Source organism: Pleurodeles waltl, chromosome 3_2, assembly GCF_031143425.1.
Source record: "Pleurodeles waltl isolate 20211129_DDA chromosome 3_2, aPleWal1.hap1.20221129, whole genome shotgun sequence".
Classification (NCBI taxonomy): Eukaryota; Metazoa; Chordata; class Amphibia; order Caudata; family Salamandridae; genus Pleurodeles; species Pleurodeles waltl.
The window spans coordinates 167,828,061-167,845,147 of NC_090441.1; the positions used below are offsets into that span (position 1 = coordinate 167,828,061).

A 17,087-nucleotide genomic window follows, 5' to 3' on the forward strand; every position below is an offset into this window, starting at 1 on the left:
ATACAAGAGGAAGATATCTGTTTACAATGAATCTGAAATACACTGAATAAGTGCTTGAAATACACTGAACAGATGAGTTGTGATGTCTGGAAATGACTGGCAGAATCTGCATGTGGAAGAGAAGAACTCCAGGAGAAATATGTGCTGTGTATGTGGGGGAAACATAACTTATGAAGGGAAAGTGCAGTGCTTAGTTTGAACCGGTCATTGCGGATGGGCCCCACCGGCAATCATTTCTGGGGACTGGCACTTATTCTTCCTCATCAGACTTTGATTCAAAGCAAGAAAGAGAAAAACACACAAGGGGGAAAGAAAGAGGAAGAGAAAGATGGAAAACTGCGAAAAAGGGAGAAATCAAGGATGAAAAGTACAAGAATGAGATAAAAGGGTAAGGTGCGTCTGGTGGAGGATGAAACAGGCATGAGGTGAAAACAAGACTACGCAGCCTTCGTATTTGGCACCCCGAACCTCAATAGTGCTGGTCAGGGACTTCCGAGCACAACTTTGGGCTCTGGCACGTATTATATTACAATGTAATTACTGAGAATGTGCAGTGTATGGGAAGTGGGTGTGGTCTGTGAAAGGAGTGAGGACCAGATTTATCAAGGGATTGTGCTGCCCTTGCGTCACACAGGATGTCGCAAGGGCAAAGCAACCCCTAAGTCGGATGTACCAAGCAACACAAGACCACCTTGCGTGGCCCTGCTGTGCTTGGTAAATCTGGAGTAACGCAAGGTAGCACAAATCGCTGCTTGGCATTACTCTGCCATGTGAAGGTGTTCCATGGGCAGAGCCTGGGTGCCCCTAAGTATCCACCTGTGGATTCTGGTGCACTTCTAGATTACCAACACTGGTAAACCTGGGAGTGCTTCAAAATGATACGCACAAAAACATGGGATGGGTGGTGCATGATAGATGGTGGGATCACCTTCTATACAGAAATAAAGGATGACCTATGGGAAGAAAATGCTGTCTGTGTATGTGAATTATGATATCTGCAGAAGAGTTGTGGGTTTGACGGCAATAAGTTATAGAGTACAGGAAGAAGGGTTTGGCATGTTTGATGAAGTTGGCCTATGAAAGGGAATCATCAGCCTATGAAAAGGAATCATCAGTCTGTGAAAAAGAAGCCAGCAGTGTATGAAGAGAGCTGTTCTATAAGGTAATATCTTTCCAGTCTATACAGTTAAGGAATGGGTGGTGTCTGCAGCAGTGATGAGTGGTGTATTCTATGTAAGGCGGAAGAGACCTGTCAAAAATGAGTGTGTTCTAAGATCAAAATTATGTGACATGTGAGTTTGATTGACGCGAAGTGAGGGTCGCCTGCATATCTAAGTTTGGTCCATGGGCGTGTGAGATCTGCGGGAAGTGCACACAGGCCAGGTTACTTGAGTGGGGTCTATAGAAAGAGGGGTTATATGGAAAGCGAATGTGGTATAAGTAAAAGAGTGTGGTCTGCAGGAATGCGAGTTCCATGTGAAGCTGGTGCAGTTATTGAACAAGGGTGTGGTTTATGGACAGACTCATTGGCTACACTGGTGTGGCCTATACTGGGAGGGGTATAGAAATTAACACCAGCCTGTAGAAAATGGGTGTGATGAATGGGAAGCCAGTACTCCTCCTGGGTGATGGTATGTTCTTCAAGGAGGGAAAGGCATAGGAAGTTTGGATTGGGATATTACATTTAACTATAACACTAAGCAGGCTACCAATACACTATGAGTTCCTTAACCTTTATCTTTCCAAGACCTACTGTGGCCCAGACACCCCGTGTTTATTATACACATGCCATCTTGCAGAAGTAACCACCACCATGTTTGCAACCTCTGTGCTTTCACAATATGCTTGTGTGCCCCTTACTTTCTCTGGTTGTCTGTCAAAGTAATTCCTTGGCCGGAGACTTTGAAGTGGACGATGGTCGCTGTTGGTGCTGGATCTGCTGTCAGCGTCTCGCTGACAGTTTTGGAAATAGCCTGTGGGCCAGTCAGAGACTCCATATCCACTGAGTTGATGAACAGCACGTTGCAGGCTACAAGGAGACAGACAGAAACATGTCTACTAAGGATTAAGGAAGCAAACAGAACATGATGCCCAGTTACAAAATTCACCAAGGTTCCTGGAACAATGACCTTATCACCTCATTGTGTGATGTGTCCTTTGTTCATCCTTCGGAATCCACAGTGTGCATTGTAAATTGTTACTAATTGTGATGTTTTGGAACATTAAGCTGCTGGTTTGAAAAACTGCACAAAACTAGACAATAACAAGGATTTTTCTCTGCATTCATGTCTCCAAAATATGCCTCTTAAAGAAACACACCAGTCCTTTATGTTTGAGATACATATATGTATTATTTACACCCCACATTTTGCAGGATACAAAACTGCAGCATGATTGACGCCAGAGGATGTCTCCCTTTTTACCATTTAATCTGTTGTACTCTCACTTTTAGTGGCACTATTAGCCAAACATTTGTATTTTTTAAGCTTCGTAGCCTCTGTGCATATCATGTAGAAGGAAAGAAAAACTCCTGAAAGTTTACAAACCATACATCTTGTACTTATTTGTGTCAATGTGTTGCTATTTAGAGCCTGTGACGCCACTATTGTATTTACACCCTCAGTTTGTTCATGTCTCGCTCCTTTGTAACTAGCACCATGTCTAGTCCTGCATTCCAACACTCTTTCGCTTGCCTCCTGCACCTTAAGTAGCACCACACGTAGCTCTATTTCCTCTGACTCGCTGGCTTGACTTGTCATATTTCTTAAAAAACATCCAATTCCGCCTGACGTCGCCTTATTTGTTATCTTTTCTTGCTCTGCTCCTCCTTAGTTGGCCCCACGTCTAACCCTGCTTTCCCTACTCAATGGCTTTCCCTGCCTTGCTACCCTTTAATTAACACCACATGCACGGCAGATAGACAACTGGTCATGTCCTACCCGCTTCACCCTTAAACGGAATCATGTTGGGAGCTATTCCTCCTGAAGCAGCACCTTGTCTTGCTCCCACTGAACCGACACATATTCATCCCTGCTGCTCCTGAAGAGGTTGTCATCTATGGCTCCCACTGAACCAGCACTATATTTAAGACACGCTTCTTGATCTGTTTCTGTGTGTTGCTTGGCTCTCACAGCTTGCAAAATGTCAGCAGTGTTGTTGCTACATGCATAATGGCACTGACACACTTTTGTTTTTTGTAGCATTGCTTTAGGGCTATAATACAACCTTAGATGGACACGGCAGGTGTCTGCAGAAGACCTACCTGCGCCCTGCTTCAGAAGATCCGTGGAGGGGTTGGCCGGTACTGCGACTTCTTTCTTCTCGTCCATTGGATCTTTGAGAAAAAGATGGAGTAAAAGGGGAGACAGAGGAGGATGTCAGTGTCATCAAGCATGCGGCGCATCCAGCATAGATATTACAAAATCACATTAGATACAGTTTAGGTACCGGATAAACTTACACGCTCTGTTTACAGAACAAATGTTTAGAAGAAATGATACCAGAATAGTCCCTATGCACTCGAGTCTCTGCCCAAACTATTTTGAGCATGGATGTTTGCCAGGTCAATTCAGGAATAAACTGTTTCCTCATCTCCTAAAGGGACACTGCTTCCCATCACACTGCAATTAATTGTTGTATGTTTCCTGTAAAGAACTGTATTGCTACCTGGACCTCGCCAACGTTTAGCGCTCCACTGCTTCTGAGCTAGGTTTGTGCTATTCAGATACTGCTGAATCGTACATATGTAAACTCCAACCACCCACCAATGCCACTGTACCCACCTATCACTCCATGGATTAGAGGGACAAGAAATATGATTGGAGCATATTTAACAGCCCCTAGCACCATTCTAACACTACATTAGCGTCATTTTTTTGAGCTAATGTGGCATTAGAAGGCCAAAAACGCTGCACCATATTCACAAAGTGGCGCAATGCATGCATTGCGTCACTTTGCAACCCTTTGTGCTACATTATGCTTGTACCAGATAGAATGTAGGCAAAGGGGACGTTCCCCCATTAGGGGGGGACAAAAACATGGTACAAACAAATCTACCAGATTTCTTTCCAAAAAAACATTTCCGGCACTTTTAACGCCTTCTCACAGCAGGTGTTAAAAGTGTCATAAATTCTGACACTAGTCCTCTAACTACCTATCTAGTATTTAAAATAAGGCGGCGTTAGGGGGGTGCTAAAAGGCGCAAGAAAAGTGCCGTTGCACTGTGTGCAGTGCCACTTTTCTTAAATATGCCCCGTAGTGTGGTGGATAAGCTTTGAATTAGAAATATAAAAATGCCTTGTAATTGTGCTACTTTGCAATTATCTTACTGCACAACACTTACAGATGGCCTGTAACTACCATGAAACTACAGCATAAAGATTACCAGGTTAATGCTGATAGAATACATAACAGGTGGAGACGCAGAAATGATGATCAGTATTATTCAAAGTTAATCCACATCATTCCTTAAATAAAATAGAAATGAATTACAGAAATGATATTACCATCATGGTCCAAGTTCTAAATGAGGGCCTCAATTGAAAACTTTGGAACTAGGTGATCTTGATTCAACTCTCGACTATATCATTTGACCTAACTGCGTGAATTTAGATAAGTTACTTTTTTTCTTAAGAACTGTGGCAAGATTTATCATTCATTCAAGCAGCGCAATGCAGCAAGCTACCATGCTATGCTGTGAAAGTGAAACTGCAGGAATGCGCTGTTTTACCATTATGCGGTGCATTCCTGTCCTTCCCTAGTGCTGACACACTTTTGGCTGCCTAATGTCAACGCAGACACCCTTGAATCACAGTGCAAGGGGGCCTGGGTTGTAGGCAGGATTGTTTTTGTGCAGTAAGGGATACCTTCCTGAAGAAGAACAATCCTGAGAGGCATTTTCCTTTTTCTATGTGTGCTGCAGAATGCAGCACATAATGCAAGAGGAAAAAACGAGGATAAATTAAGATATTTTTCCATATATGCCTCATCTGGGGAGGCGTAGCATTTTGATGCATTCCCAGGTCTACCACTAATGTTAAATCTGGAATACGCCATAATCCATTGGTGGATGCATGGGAACACCCACGCTCCGCCCATGGAACGCCATCCTGCCACGGAGTAATGCAACAAGGGTCTCTTAGATATAAGGACTATAGGTTTAAATACCACATAGAATCACAATGAAGTCTGTGGAAAACATGCAAAAAAATCCGTATATTTATTCCCAACAAAAGTAAGAAAACAGTATATACATATACATATATATATTTTTTATATTTAAAATTTCACCTAAAAGTGCTTGCAAATGAACATTTTACATGAAACTGTTTTACTACGTTATTTCTTTTTTAAGCTTTTCAGTTGTGCCATGCATTTTATTGGCATTTATGAAGGATCCAAGAATAACTCGCCACCTAACAAAGCACTGAAATGGATGGCATCTACGATGTGACTTAAGCACATTATCACATCAACATTATAACGTAGTGCAGTCAAAATAAATAGTTGGTATTGTGGGTGACGCATTGCTACATGCTGCTGTGGTATGTGGAGACTAAAGGTGAATGGCACTTCTACAGAACAAAAAATAACGCACACTGATCAAAAGCCACTCTATGTGTGTATATTATATAAGATTTTTCGGGAAAATACAAGAGTCCGGCGAGACAAAGACACACAACAAATATCTAAACAGGTCAGCACAACTTCTCCATTGAGAAACCCTGTAACTGAAAAAACTCTCCTTGTTCAGAAAACCAGTTGTTTCTGTTCCACTTCCTCACAGAAGAGCACGTGTATCAAAGGTGGATGGCAGATACAAAGGTAAAATATACCATCCAAGTGCAGACGACGTTCTTTATAACTTTTTCTTTTAAGAAAAGCAAGGTGCTATTTTGAGCCTCACCAGTAGGTGGCAGCATTGTACGCACAATATATTAGATTCGTATTGCATTACATTACTGGTAGCTTCTAGGCAAAGAAATGCATACGCTTTAGAACAAAAGGAGAACTCAAAGACTTGGCAATGAAACGTCATTGAAACATTCTAACAGCCAAAATACTTTTAATAACGTAATTAGAGTTGATGAAAAGATAGATCCAGGAGTTACAATCCAAACATGACTTATCACTCGAGCCTTAACACAGAGCATTAGACCTGCACATAAATCAACTTCACTTATTCTTTGCCCTTTTAAGTTTATCCAAGGACGAATGTATCATATCCTGGCACGCTTTGTAAATGCAACGATGTTAAGTAATTGGTAACTTCTGCTTTTAAATCTCTTCAGAATTAGATTCGATTTTTTGTGTTCTGATATTTACTTCTATGGATTTCCTAAAGGTATTGATATAGGGAAGTATATTAATTAGATTGAGTTTTCATTAATGTTATAGCTACATACAGTGGTCTGTAAAATTTAGAAGACTAAAACGTTTCTACTTGCAACAAATGGTCTATGGACTGAAGGGAGGAGGCCATTTCTAGATCGGTCTGCTTTCACTATACACTCTCAACTGAGCATGCTTAGAAAGTAAAGATTTTGTTGTGAACTACCACTAGATGGCAGAATAATGCACAGCCTGTGAATCCAGAGAAGATTCATGCTACAAACGATCACTCTCCCTGGATTTGAAGACCATGATTCACATAACAGATACACCAAACAGACAGCCCAGGTTGGTAGTGAACTGCAAGATAACAAGGGCAAAACTGAAAGTTCTTCAGAATGAGCACCTATTTGTGACTGGCATGGAATTAACTGCTGAAAAGGCTAGTTCGAATTTTAAGACTATTGTTAGGGGAACAGAGTCCCAGGATCCACTGGAAGGCTGTGGACAGGTCCCACAATAACGTAAACCTCCACTGGGATAATAAATCATCCCACGTGCTGTGAGACACCCAATAGTGCAAAGAGGCATACAATGTACTATATGACAAGCATTTGCAATGCAACGGATCTCGCGTTTGCTTGAGTTAGAGCTATTAGCGTTGTAAACTCCTAACCGGACTTTTCTTGCCACATAAATTGAAAGGAAAAAAACTAGCACGATTGCACTATGTAAAATCCAGCGCGATTGCGCTGAAATTGAAAACCAAACAACAGAGCGTCATTGCGCTATGTAAAACAAGGCGCGATGCGTGGAAAATAAAAAGATACCGCAGAAACCAGGCTGAAAACATGGAGTCTTGTATGTTTTCAGTAGTTGGCCGGTGCCCTCAAGGATGGCTAAACACCGGAAAAGGCATGACGTATACATACCTTTCACTAATGAAATCAAGCGGATTTTAAAAGACAAGCCCACGAGCCAATGAAAGAGACAGGCGTGACATGGGTGTGGTTAAAAGCCCAAACAGAGATTACAACAGGGATGGAGTGCTTGTGCGCTCCACCCTAAAAAATGGGCACCATAGCACCATCTCCCTTATCAAAGATACGCACCCCAGACTTGTCCCCTGTAGGACAATGTATGGATGAGGTTTTATGCTTAGTATGCTATCAATCATCAGAATGTCCATTTAAGGGTCCTGCTTACATGCTCAGGATTCTGACTCCACCATTTCTAACCCCATCAGGTCTTTGCTTCTTTTAATATAATGCACAACACTGCTTTGAGAACCAATTACTCTGCAGTGGCTGCACATTTAGAGGAATTTAGCTGCACACTTATGCATATTATGCATCCGCACAATTCTCAGCGAATTAACCATACTGAATGGAGACTAAAATGTTCACGTCTGAGGCGATGAGAGGATTTCAGGGGACTTCCCACGTAGACACCTGGTATGCATAAGCTTCTTTGGCTGAACATCTTACCTGATAGCAGAAGAGCCCTGGTATAATTTGACCATGATTTCATGAATTAAATATTGACAGCACCTCCCTCCACTGCAAACCCTCCACAGGCCCCCATTCCCCCGCATTCTCCCTCCTTCATACCTCGACTTGGGACCACAAGCTTGCAGGGCAGCGCTAGCGGCGTGATGGAGTGCTGGTACACCAGGGCAGAAAGACACCCTGAAAGGAACAGGAAGAGACACAAATATCACTTAGTGGACTCGACAGAAGAGCTGCAAGTGCACCTGCTTGTGTTTGTAAAGTGTGGAGGAGCAGAGTATTCAAGGCGCACCCCTTCATGCTCATTCGGAGCTCAGCGGTGATGGCAGAAACACACTGGTGCTGTTCAGCCATTACCGCCGACCTAGGAAAAGATGAGCTAAACATTTTTGCATGACAGAATTATTGTAAAATATAAAAAACAAATAATTGAAGAACAATATGCAGCCATCGCTCATATGTATGCTAAGTGGCAGAGTTGATACTTTGCACGTATGTGCTACGTGGTAGTGTTGATAACTTACATATATGTGCTAAGTGGAAGTGAATATTCTTTTCATACATGTGCTAAGTGGAAGTTCGTATACCTTACATATATGTGCTAAGTGGTAGTGCATATGACTTTCATATATGCGCTAAGCAATAGCGCTTATTCCTTGTGTGTGCTAAGTGGTAGTGTTTATGCCTTACATATATGTGCTAATTATTAGTAGTGTATATGTAGTGTATATACCTTACATATATGTGCAAAGTGGTACATTTATTAACTCACAAGTATGAGCTCTAGATTTTGGACAATACTGTAAATTATTATTTTTAATATTTCTATTCAGATTTTTTCTTTGCGGTGCCCATGGAGAGGAGAACCGGACTAGATTGTCTCCCCCAAACCGCCCTTTCACACACAGCCAGCACCGGAAACTTTACCACCTGATAGTCTGCGGAAACCTAGATGGAAATACCTAGTGAGTGGAGTGAACATCTGCTTGATGCCCTCCTACCTACTACCTGAGAGATAACTATTGTACCCAATCATAACTCTGAGTTTTTGCCCATCCTGGCAGGGGGTAAGGTGTATGCAATTTTGCCCTGCTAAAGTTTACGCACATACGTTATTCATTTATTGATAAAGTTTTATGTAGTGCCAACATGACCTGTGAGCGTATCAGAGCGCTTTACAGATGATCGGAAATAAGAAGCAAGAAAGCAAACAACAACATAATCAAGAGAGGCACAGACTGCTGTAGACACCTGACTTTGTGTTGTTGCCATAGTGACGTGGAATGACTGTGCCTTCTGCACTGTGAAGTGCAAACCTACGGTCATTACAAAGGGACTACTTCACGAGGCTTCCTTTTGAGTGTATTCGGTTGTATTGCCTGACGTACATTTTGAACAATATTAGCTCACTTACCAAAGTAAGGTTCATTGGGGCATCCTTTCAGCTTTACTCCCCTGGAACTCGTCTCGATCAGGAAGTGCCGCACCAGCTCGTTGGTTGGCTCTCCTAGGATGATGTGGGATAGCAGGGGTTAAAATACAAAGCAACAACTAGAGACTCTGGATTACTCCCTAAAGAACTCAAACAGGAACAGGGCAAGTCATGTCAAGTGGTATTCACATCTCAAGTTCAAGGGCATCAGCCAGATGATCTCAAACGCTTTAATAATTCAGAACCATTGTTAATTGCTATCATTCATTCTATTCCATCATTTTAACTGAGCTCTTGCATTATAGCCCTGCATTCCACAAGCACTTCTATCACCCTCCTGACCACTTCCATACACAATACTGGGGAATCATTCTTCTTACATGATAATAAACTGGAGCTCTTACTCAGATGGGAGGCAGTCACAAGCAATGGTGCATCGTGACAGCGCCATCTCCTCTTGGAGCACGGGTATCCTGACACTTCTTCTAGAAGGCACAAAGAACTCAGCCTGAAACTGAGGGGACATAGATGGGAAGGGATATTCAGAGACCTTAAAGAGGTGTTTTACTGACAGAGGAAAAGTAAAGCAGCCCAGAACAGTGAACCCCCTTTGACCGCCCATCAAAATCCTCCTGACCGTACACAGGAGGCGAGGACCTCACGCTGCCCCGCTTGACAAATGTGGGATGCAGCAGCATAGAACCCCTCATCTCCCCTCTCCCCCATTACCAAACATTCCCTACTGGTAGTGTGCAAAGATGAAGTTTGTGAGGATGAACCCATCTGGTTGGAAAACCTTTTGTCCCTCACTAGTCCACCAAAGGCTCCTCCTTCTTGGCAGACTAATTCCACTATGGAAAAGAAACACCAGGATCAGCCACAGAAATGTGCATGTAGCGTTGGGTTCCAGTTGCTGGAGTAAGTAGAAACCGCTGTTCTAGTGCTGAAAGCTGAGGCTCCGTTCTGGGTGGTTGTCTAGGTAGATATAGGTAGACAATAAAAATGGTTGTGGAAGAACCCTTGGCTGACTCTTCAGAACTCACAGCCACGTGGCCACGCTCTTCCTCTTGAGAAACTCTAGCCGAACTCCTTCATCGTTGCCCTTCTGAACCTCTAGCCACCCTCCCTCATTTTTCCTCTTGAGAAACGTTAGCTAAACTCCCTCCCCATTAACTTTCTGCACACATATTTATGCTCCCTCACATTCCTCTTCTGAACCTGTAGCAACACTCCTGCATAGCCCTCATCTGAACTTCTAGCCACGCACCCTCACCATTCCTCTTCTCAGCCTCTAGCCACACTCCTGCATTGCCCTCGCCTGAACGTCTAGCCACACTCCCTCACCAGTCCTCTTCTCAGCCTCTAGCCACACTCCTGCATAGCCCTCGCATGAACTTCTATCCACACCATTCCTCTTCTCAGCCTCTAGCCACCCTCCTGCATATCCCTCGTCTGAACGTCTAGCCACACTCCCTCACCATTCCTCTTCTCAGCCTCTAGCCACACTCCTGCATAGCCCTCGTGTGAACTTCTAGCTAAACTCCCTCACCATTCCTCTTCTCAGCCTCTAGCCACCCTCCTGCATAGCCCTCACAGGAACCTCTAGCCACACCATTCCTCTTCTCAGCCTCTAGCCACCCTCCTGCATAGCCCTCGTCTGAACGTCTAGCCACATTCCCTCACCATTCCTCTTCTCAGCCCCTAGCCACACTCCTACATAGCCCTCATGTGAACTTCTAGACAAACTCCCTCACCATTCCTCTTCTCAGCCTCTAGCCACCCTCCTGCATAGCCCTCGCCTGAACTTCTAGCTGCACTCCCTCACCATTCCTCTTCTCAGCCTCTAGCCACCCTCCTGCATAGCCCTCGTCTGAACTTCTAGCCACACTCCCTCACCATTCCTCTTCTCAACCTCTAGCCACAATCCTGCATAGCCCTCCTGTGAACTTCTAGCCACACTCCCTCACCATTCCTCTTCTCAGCCTCAAGCCACACTCCTGCATAGCCCTCTCCTGAACTTCTAGCCACACTCCCTCACCATTCCTCTTCTAAGCCTCTAGCCACCCTCCTGCATAGACCTCGTGTGAACTTCTAGCCACACTCCCTCACCATTCCTCTTCTCAGCCTCTAGCCACACTCCTGCATAGCCCTCGTGTGAACGTCTAGCCACACTCCCTCACCATTCCTCTTCTCAGCCTCTAGCCACAATCCTGCATAGGCCACATCTGAACGTCTAGCCACACTCCCTCACAATTCCTCTTCTCAGCTTCTAGCCACACTTCCAGTGGTGGCTGGTGAAGTGTAACAGAGAAGGGGGGAAAGCACACATACCTAACTTCCTCTTGGAGGGCTAGGGAGGAGGGTGTTCTACCTCCCTACAAAAACCTACAAAATGGTTACATATGTCTCCAAATAGCACATTTTATAGTAACATTTCAGCACAAATTGGTATAAAATCCAGAGATTCTGAAGAGACCCTAAGGAAATATTACAATACTTCCATGGCCCTACACTCCCCCTGGGACTGTTTGTGGTTCACTGTCCCTAAGAACACTTTCCAAAAATGGTGGCAAGGCATTGACTTTTCAGCACACTTTCTCTATGTATTAGATTCCTGAAGGTTATCCAGGTTCCACTCCATCTTTGACACAACTAGCCTTGTATGCTGCAAATACTGAATGAGACCACTGACTGCTTCGTACTATTACGCAGAGGTGGATAAGTCAACAAACTAAAAGAGGATGCTGAGGCAGAGATGAGCCAATGGCATGGCTTGGCTCTACGGGCCTGTGCACAGCCACGAAACTGTTTGGCATGTAAATCATGCAACAAACATCATGTAAAAACATGATAAAGTCTCCTGAAAGTTCAAGCAAGTGTATTTCTTTAACAGTGGGAAGCGTTTCACCTTTGTAATTTAGATTACATCAGTACATTGACAGACACTTATTAAAAGTGATAGTTTTTTAAACATTTATTCATGTCCTTCAACCTCACAAATGACGATGCCAGTAGTGAACCAAGAGGCAGGTCAATTGTCATGCTGAGCCAAAATGTTGCATTAGTTGTTAATATAGATGAAGCAACATTGTGTAACAAAGACATGATTTTTTTTAAAGCATGTATCCTAAACTTGTGTATTTGAATATGCTCTCATATGTGATAATGAAGAAAAAGGAGGCATGGCAAAATTAAATAACTGCCTGAGATCACACAATTTGGTCAAGCGGGGAAGCCGGGATTGAGAACAGTGTTTCTGGTTTCACAATGTGCAATTCGCACACTTGAAGAGCAGCTTCTTTCTCTCACCTATTTTGCATCAATGGTTAATGCTCTAGCTTTAATTTTGGGGGATGGGTGAGCGCATGGATGGGAATCAAAAGCCAGACACCGTTTTCAATCTCTGTCTCCAGAGGGTTTTCGATCTGTCTTTACTCATGCAGATACAAGGCAGTCATAGGGATTAATTTGCAGAGTGGAAAGTTTCACTGTAAATTAAATCAGATCAAAATTAATCTATAATTATTTTTTTTCAGAAAGGTTTCCCTTGCAAATAGCAAAAAAAACTCTCAGACTGCACATTTGCCTCCGAGACCAGCCTTGAAACTCACCAAATTTACAAATGCGACTGTTTTCTGTGATCGGCTTCTCAGCTTCCATAACAGCATCAGAAAGGGGGCGTGACAGGTTTGTTTATGCTGATGGGAACGTCTAACGTCATCACGACAACGCCGAGGTGTTAGGGCCTGTGCCCATGAATCTACTATTGTGCTAGGCTGGTTCCCTACACGCCTCCCGGGTGATTTAGGGATGGTGAAGAGAGCGCCCTGACATGTTGGTGGAAGCTGCACCTCTAAGTAAAGGGTGACACACTCTTAAGAAAAAACAGTGATGTTACGCTTTTTGCTTAAGGAACAACAGGATGTTTTTTTTGTTAAAAAAAAATCCTGACGCTCTTTGCTTAAATGTATAACTTTAAACACTCTCAGTTGCTCCCTTCATTAAAGGGGGCTCTAGCCACATTCCCTCACATTTCTCTTCCGAACCTCTAGCTACACTCCCTCACATTCATCTTCTGATGCTCTAGCTACATTCCCTCACATTTCTCTTCTGAACCTCTAGCTACACTCCCTCACATTCATCTTCTGAAGCTCTAGCCACCTTCCCTGACATTCCTCTTTTGAATCCATAGCCACATTCCCTCACATTCCTCTTCTGAACCTCCTGCCACAATCTCTCTCCATTCTTCTTCTGGACCGCAAGCCACACTCCCTCATCATTCATCTTCTCAACCTCCAGAAACACTCCCTCACCTTCGTCGTGCGAACCTCTAGCCACATTCACTCCCCAGTCCTCTTTGGAACTTCCAGCTTCGCCCCGTCACTCTTCCTATTCCAAACCTCGACCACACTCCCTCGCCTTCCTCTTCGGAACTTGTAGAAACCCTCCCTTAACTTAGGACTATTTTGCTCAGTTGTATACTCAGAACTGGACATGTAGAATCTTTGAAAGTATGCAACTAATGCGCTAGGAAAATAAATTACTTTGACTGAATGATGCATTTTTTGTTTTAAACAGCTCTATATAGATTTGGTGAAAAGGAATATTCATTAGACTGTTTTTCTCAAACATTACAACCAAATGCAAGCTGAGGCTCTGGGTGCGGCTGTTTAGTAATAAGGTCATTTCTGGAAAGCCATCACTCCCACAGAGGTGGGCAGGATAGTGCACCATAAAATGTTTTTATTACAATTCTTTTTGCTACAAATGAATGCCCTTACAGCAAGAATTAAATCCATTAGGCAGTGCTATGAAAGACTTAAGAAAAAAGTTTCAAGAGGAACTATTTGCAGAGTGCAAAGCAGCATGGGACCTATGAGAACAGGAATATTTATGCAACAGAAATGACTTACATTGTCTGGACTCTGTGTCCAAAGTGTTAGAAATATGTTAACACTAGAGTTCATAAAGTTACACGCTAAGCAGCGTTAGGTAAACTGCTTTGAAATACAGTTTGGTTCACTGCACTCAGTGCAAGGTGAGTAAACGTATCTCAACACAGACCTGCACTTGTAAAACCTACTGAGTTAGACGTATGTCAAAGTCTATCGAGCAGAAGAGATTTAAAACATTATAGACCAGCCACAACACATATACTGCACCCGTGCAATTTTCACACCAATATTTTTTTAATTTTCACAGAAGTCAGTTAGTTCCAATGGGCCAGATGTATCAAGCTCCCAGTTTGCATTTCTTAAATAGCGATTTTTAAGAAATCGCTATTCAAGAAATGCAAAATGGGATGTATGAAAATTGTGATTTCGTAATAGTGATTTATGAAAAGTCGCAATCGATATTACCGAATCGCAATTAGGGAATGGGACTCCATTCATCCCCATGGGCCTGCAGGCCCATAGAGGCGAATGGTTTTGCATTACCTAATTTGCGAATTCCTGTTAGGAATGTGCAAATTAGGTAATGCAAACCCCAGGGTGCTGGGGGCCTAAGGCCCCCTTTGATGCACCCCAAAAAAATATTTGCGGACATGTAAAGTGCACACATGCCCAGGGGGCATGTGTGTGCTACATGTAATTTAAAAAAATGCATTAGTAATGCATTTTTTTTAATTGCACAAGCTTACCAGCAAACTTGAGTTTGTGGTAATTGCATTTCCTAAATGCCCAATTCGCATTTAGGAAATGCACGATACACGTGCTTTGGAACTCGCAAATAGTAATTCCCTATTTGTGATTTCCTATTTAGAGAATCGCAATTTGCGATTCCCTAAATGGAGTCGCAATTTTAAGGAATCGCTATTTTTGCGATTCCTAAAAATTGCACGACAAATTCCTTTAATAAATCATGAAAGACGATTTTGCATTCGCATATGGTGGAATTTTGCGATTCGCACCGTTTGCGAATGCAAAATCCTTTGATACATTTGGACCAATGTTCCTTCAAATGAAAGTTTGAACACGTATTGCTGAAAACATTTGTGCAACAGTCAAGCAATGAAATTGGTGCAATCCAAAAATGTTGGAGTAAAATTGCTCCAGTGCATATGTAGTCTGGGTCAAGACAAAAAAAGAAAAAATAAATAAAATAAAAAAAAAAACACTTTGGGGGTTATTCTAACTTTGGAGGAGTGTTAATCTGTCCCAAAAGTGACGGTAAAGTGACGGATATACCACCAGCCGTATTACGAGTTCCATCGGATATAATGGACTCGTAATACGGCTGGTGGTAAATCCGTCACTTTTCCGTCACTTTTGGGACGGATTAACACCTCCTCCAAAGTTAGAATGACCCCCTTTGTGTGCTGTCGCACAGACCGTTGCCTTGTTAATGGCAACAATCATTCACAACTGCGTTGAACTGCTCGAACTTTAAACTAGTTTTCACTCTCACTTGCTTACTTCGAGGTTCCATGTCCATTAAAATCATCTTTTGCGCCAGATACACTACAGCACAGGATTTTCCTGTAACAGTTCTTCCAATGTATTGGTTGGTGCAACCACAGCCCGGCAGACCGCGTGTGACATACCTTTTTTGCTCTGTTGCGTGATGGTGGGTGGTGGGGTGGCTACCTTCATGGCTAAGCCATAGGCCCCACGGAACGAATGACTGTCTCGGATAATGAACGCACCGGGCTCCCTGTCCTTCAGTAGTGTGATAGCTGGGAAAAGAAAAAAAAGACACTTTATTACTGATGCAAAAAGCAACAAAAGAAACATTGCTGCTCCCTGTTCCCCCAGCAACATATCTGAGTGAATAAACATGTTAGCAGAGAGATTGATGGTGGATAAACAGTTTCACAGTATTAATCACAAAGTCTATTGTCGTTCCCACCTGGAATTATTGGGCTGTTTGGGTGATGGTGGGAGGATGTGGACCTGTGGTGGGCATTGCCCTGCTGGTGCATGCACTGCCATGCTCGTGCGCTGTTCTATCAGGCAGTAATTGTGCCTTCAGATGCCCGGGCGCCCTGGTGAATCCACTGAATTCCTCTGTAGCCATGGGATGACCGCATGCTAGGAGCATTTTTCATGGGATTTCCAGTGCACATCACTGAGTAGAGGTGGTGGGAGCCTCTTCCTACTCCTCGAGGGTGATGGAATCCTTAGGGAGTACTCAGCCTACTTTACATGTGGGACTTCTGAAGGCCTCCCCAAGGATTTTCAGAGCATAAAGAAGGAGGAGATGTGGATCTACCTCCAGCTATGAGCTGGTGTGGCCCTCACTTGCCTCTTGACCAGGCCATGTCAGATAGGGTAACAAAATACACCACTCAGGGTTGATATGGCAGGGGTTTGGTGGGGCTATCCATGCATCCACCACCAACTTGAAATTCTCTTGTCATTGATGGGCAAATGGTGGGACCTTGGCAGAAAGAGGCAGCAGCCTCTCTCCCTCTGCCAGAGTCTCAATGAGGGCCTAATAGCTGGCATCTGATACAGTTGTGTACTAAAAGCATCATCTATTGATGTGCGCTACTATGCAACAGCCCAGACACACCATAAACTGGCAAGGAAACACCAAAGACTACAACGAACAGAAAACCAACCACGATGCGCAGTCACATTCCCTTCCAAGAACATATGTGGAACTTACCAGCAACACAGACAAAATGGAAAGCATGAGACTGGTGCTCGTACAATTACTCAGAGTAATGACCTGACTCGAGCAGTTAAATGCCCATCCAGTTCCCTAGCAATGAGGTCACCAGTAGATAAGACTCAGAATGTCACACCAGAACCACATCAGTGTAGGGAGGATTTCTCTACTACGCTCCATGCCAGTTGCCTGCCTCATCCCAT

General features: G+C 43.5%; 1 protein-coding gene across 11 annotated transcripts in view; it reads right to left on the reverse strand.

Annotated features, from left to right (window-relative positions):
- The window catches only part of TNS1 (tensin 1), a 1,530,885-nt gene that overhangs the window by 13,105 nt on the left and 1,500,693 nt on the right, over window positions 1-17,087 (reverse strand). For all 11 annotated transcript variants that reach the window (XM_069227070.1, XM_069227066.1, XM_069227068.1 and 8 more), the window contains 5 exons: window positions 15,815-15,946; window positions 9,253-9,345; window positions 7,941-8,018; window positions 3,263-3,334; window positions 1,861-2,029 (listed from right to left, as the gene is read on the reverse strand). In XM_069227070.1, the coding sequence (XP_069083171.1) occupies window positions 1,861-2,029; window positions 3,263-3,334; window positions 7,941-8,018; window positions 9,253-9,345; window positions 15,815-15,946 (544 nt within the window). The remainder of the gene's footprint in view (window positions 1-1,860; window positions 2,030-3,262; window positions 3,335-7,940; window positions 8,019-9,252; window positions 9,346-15,814; window positions 15,947-17,087) is intronic.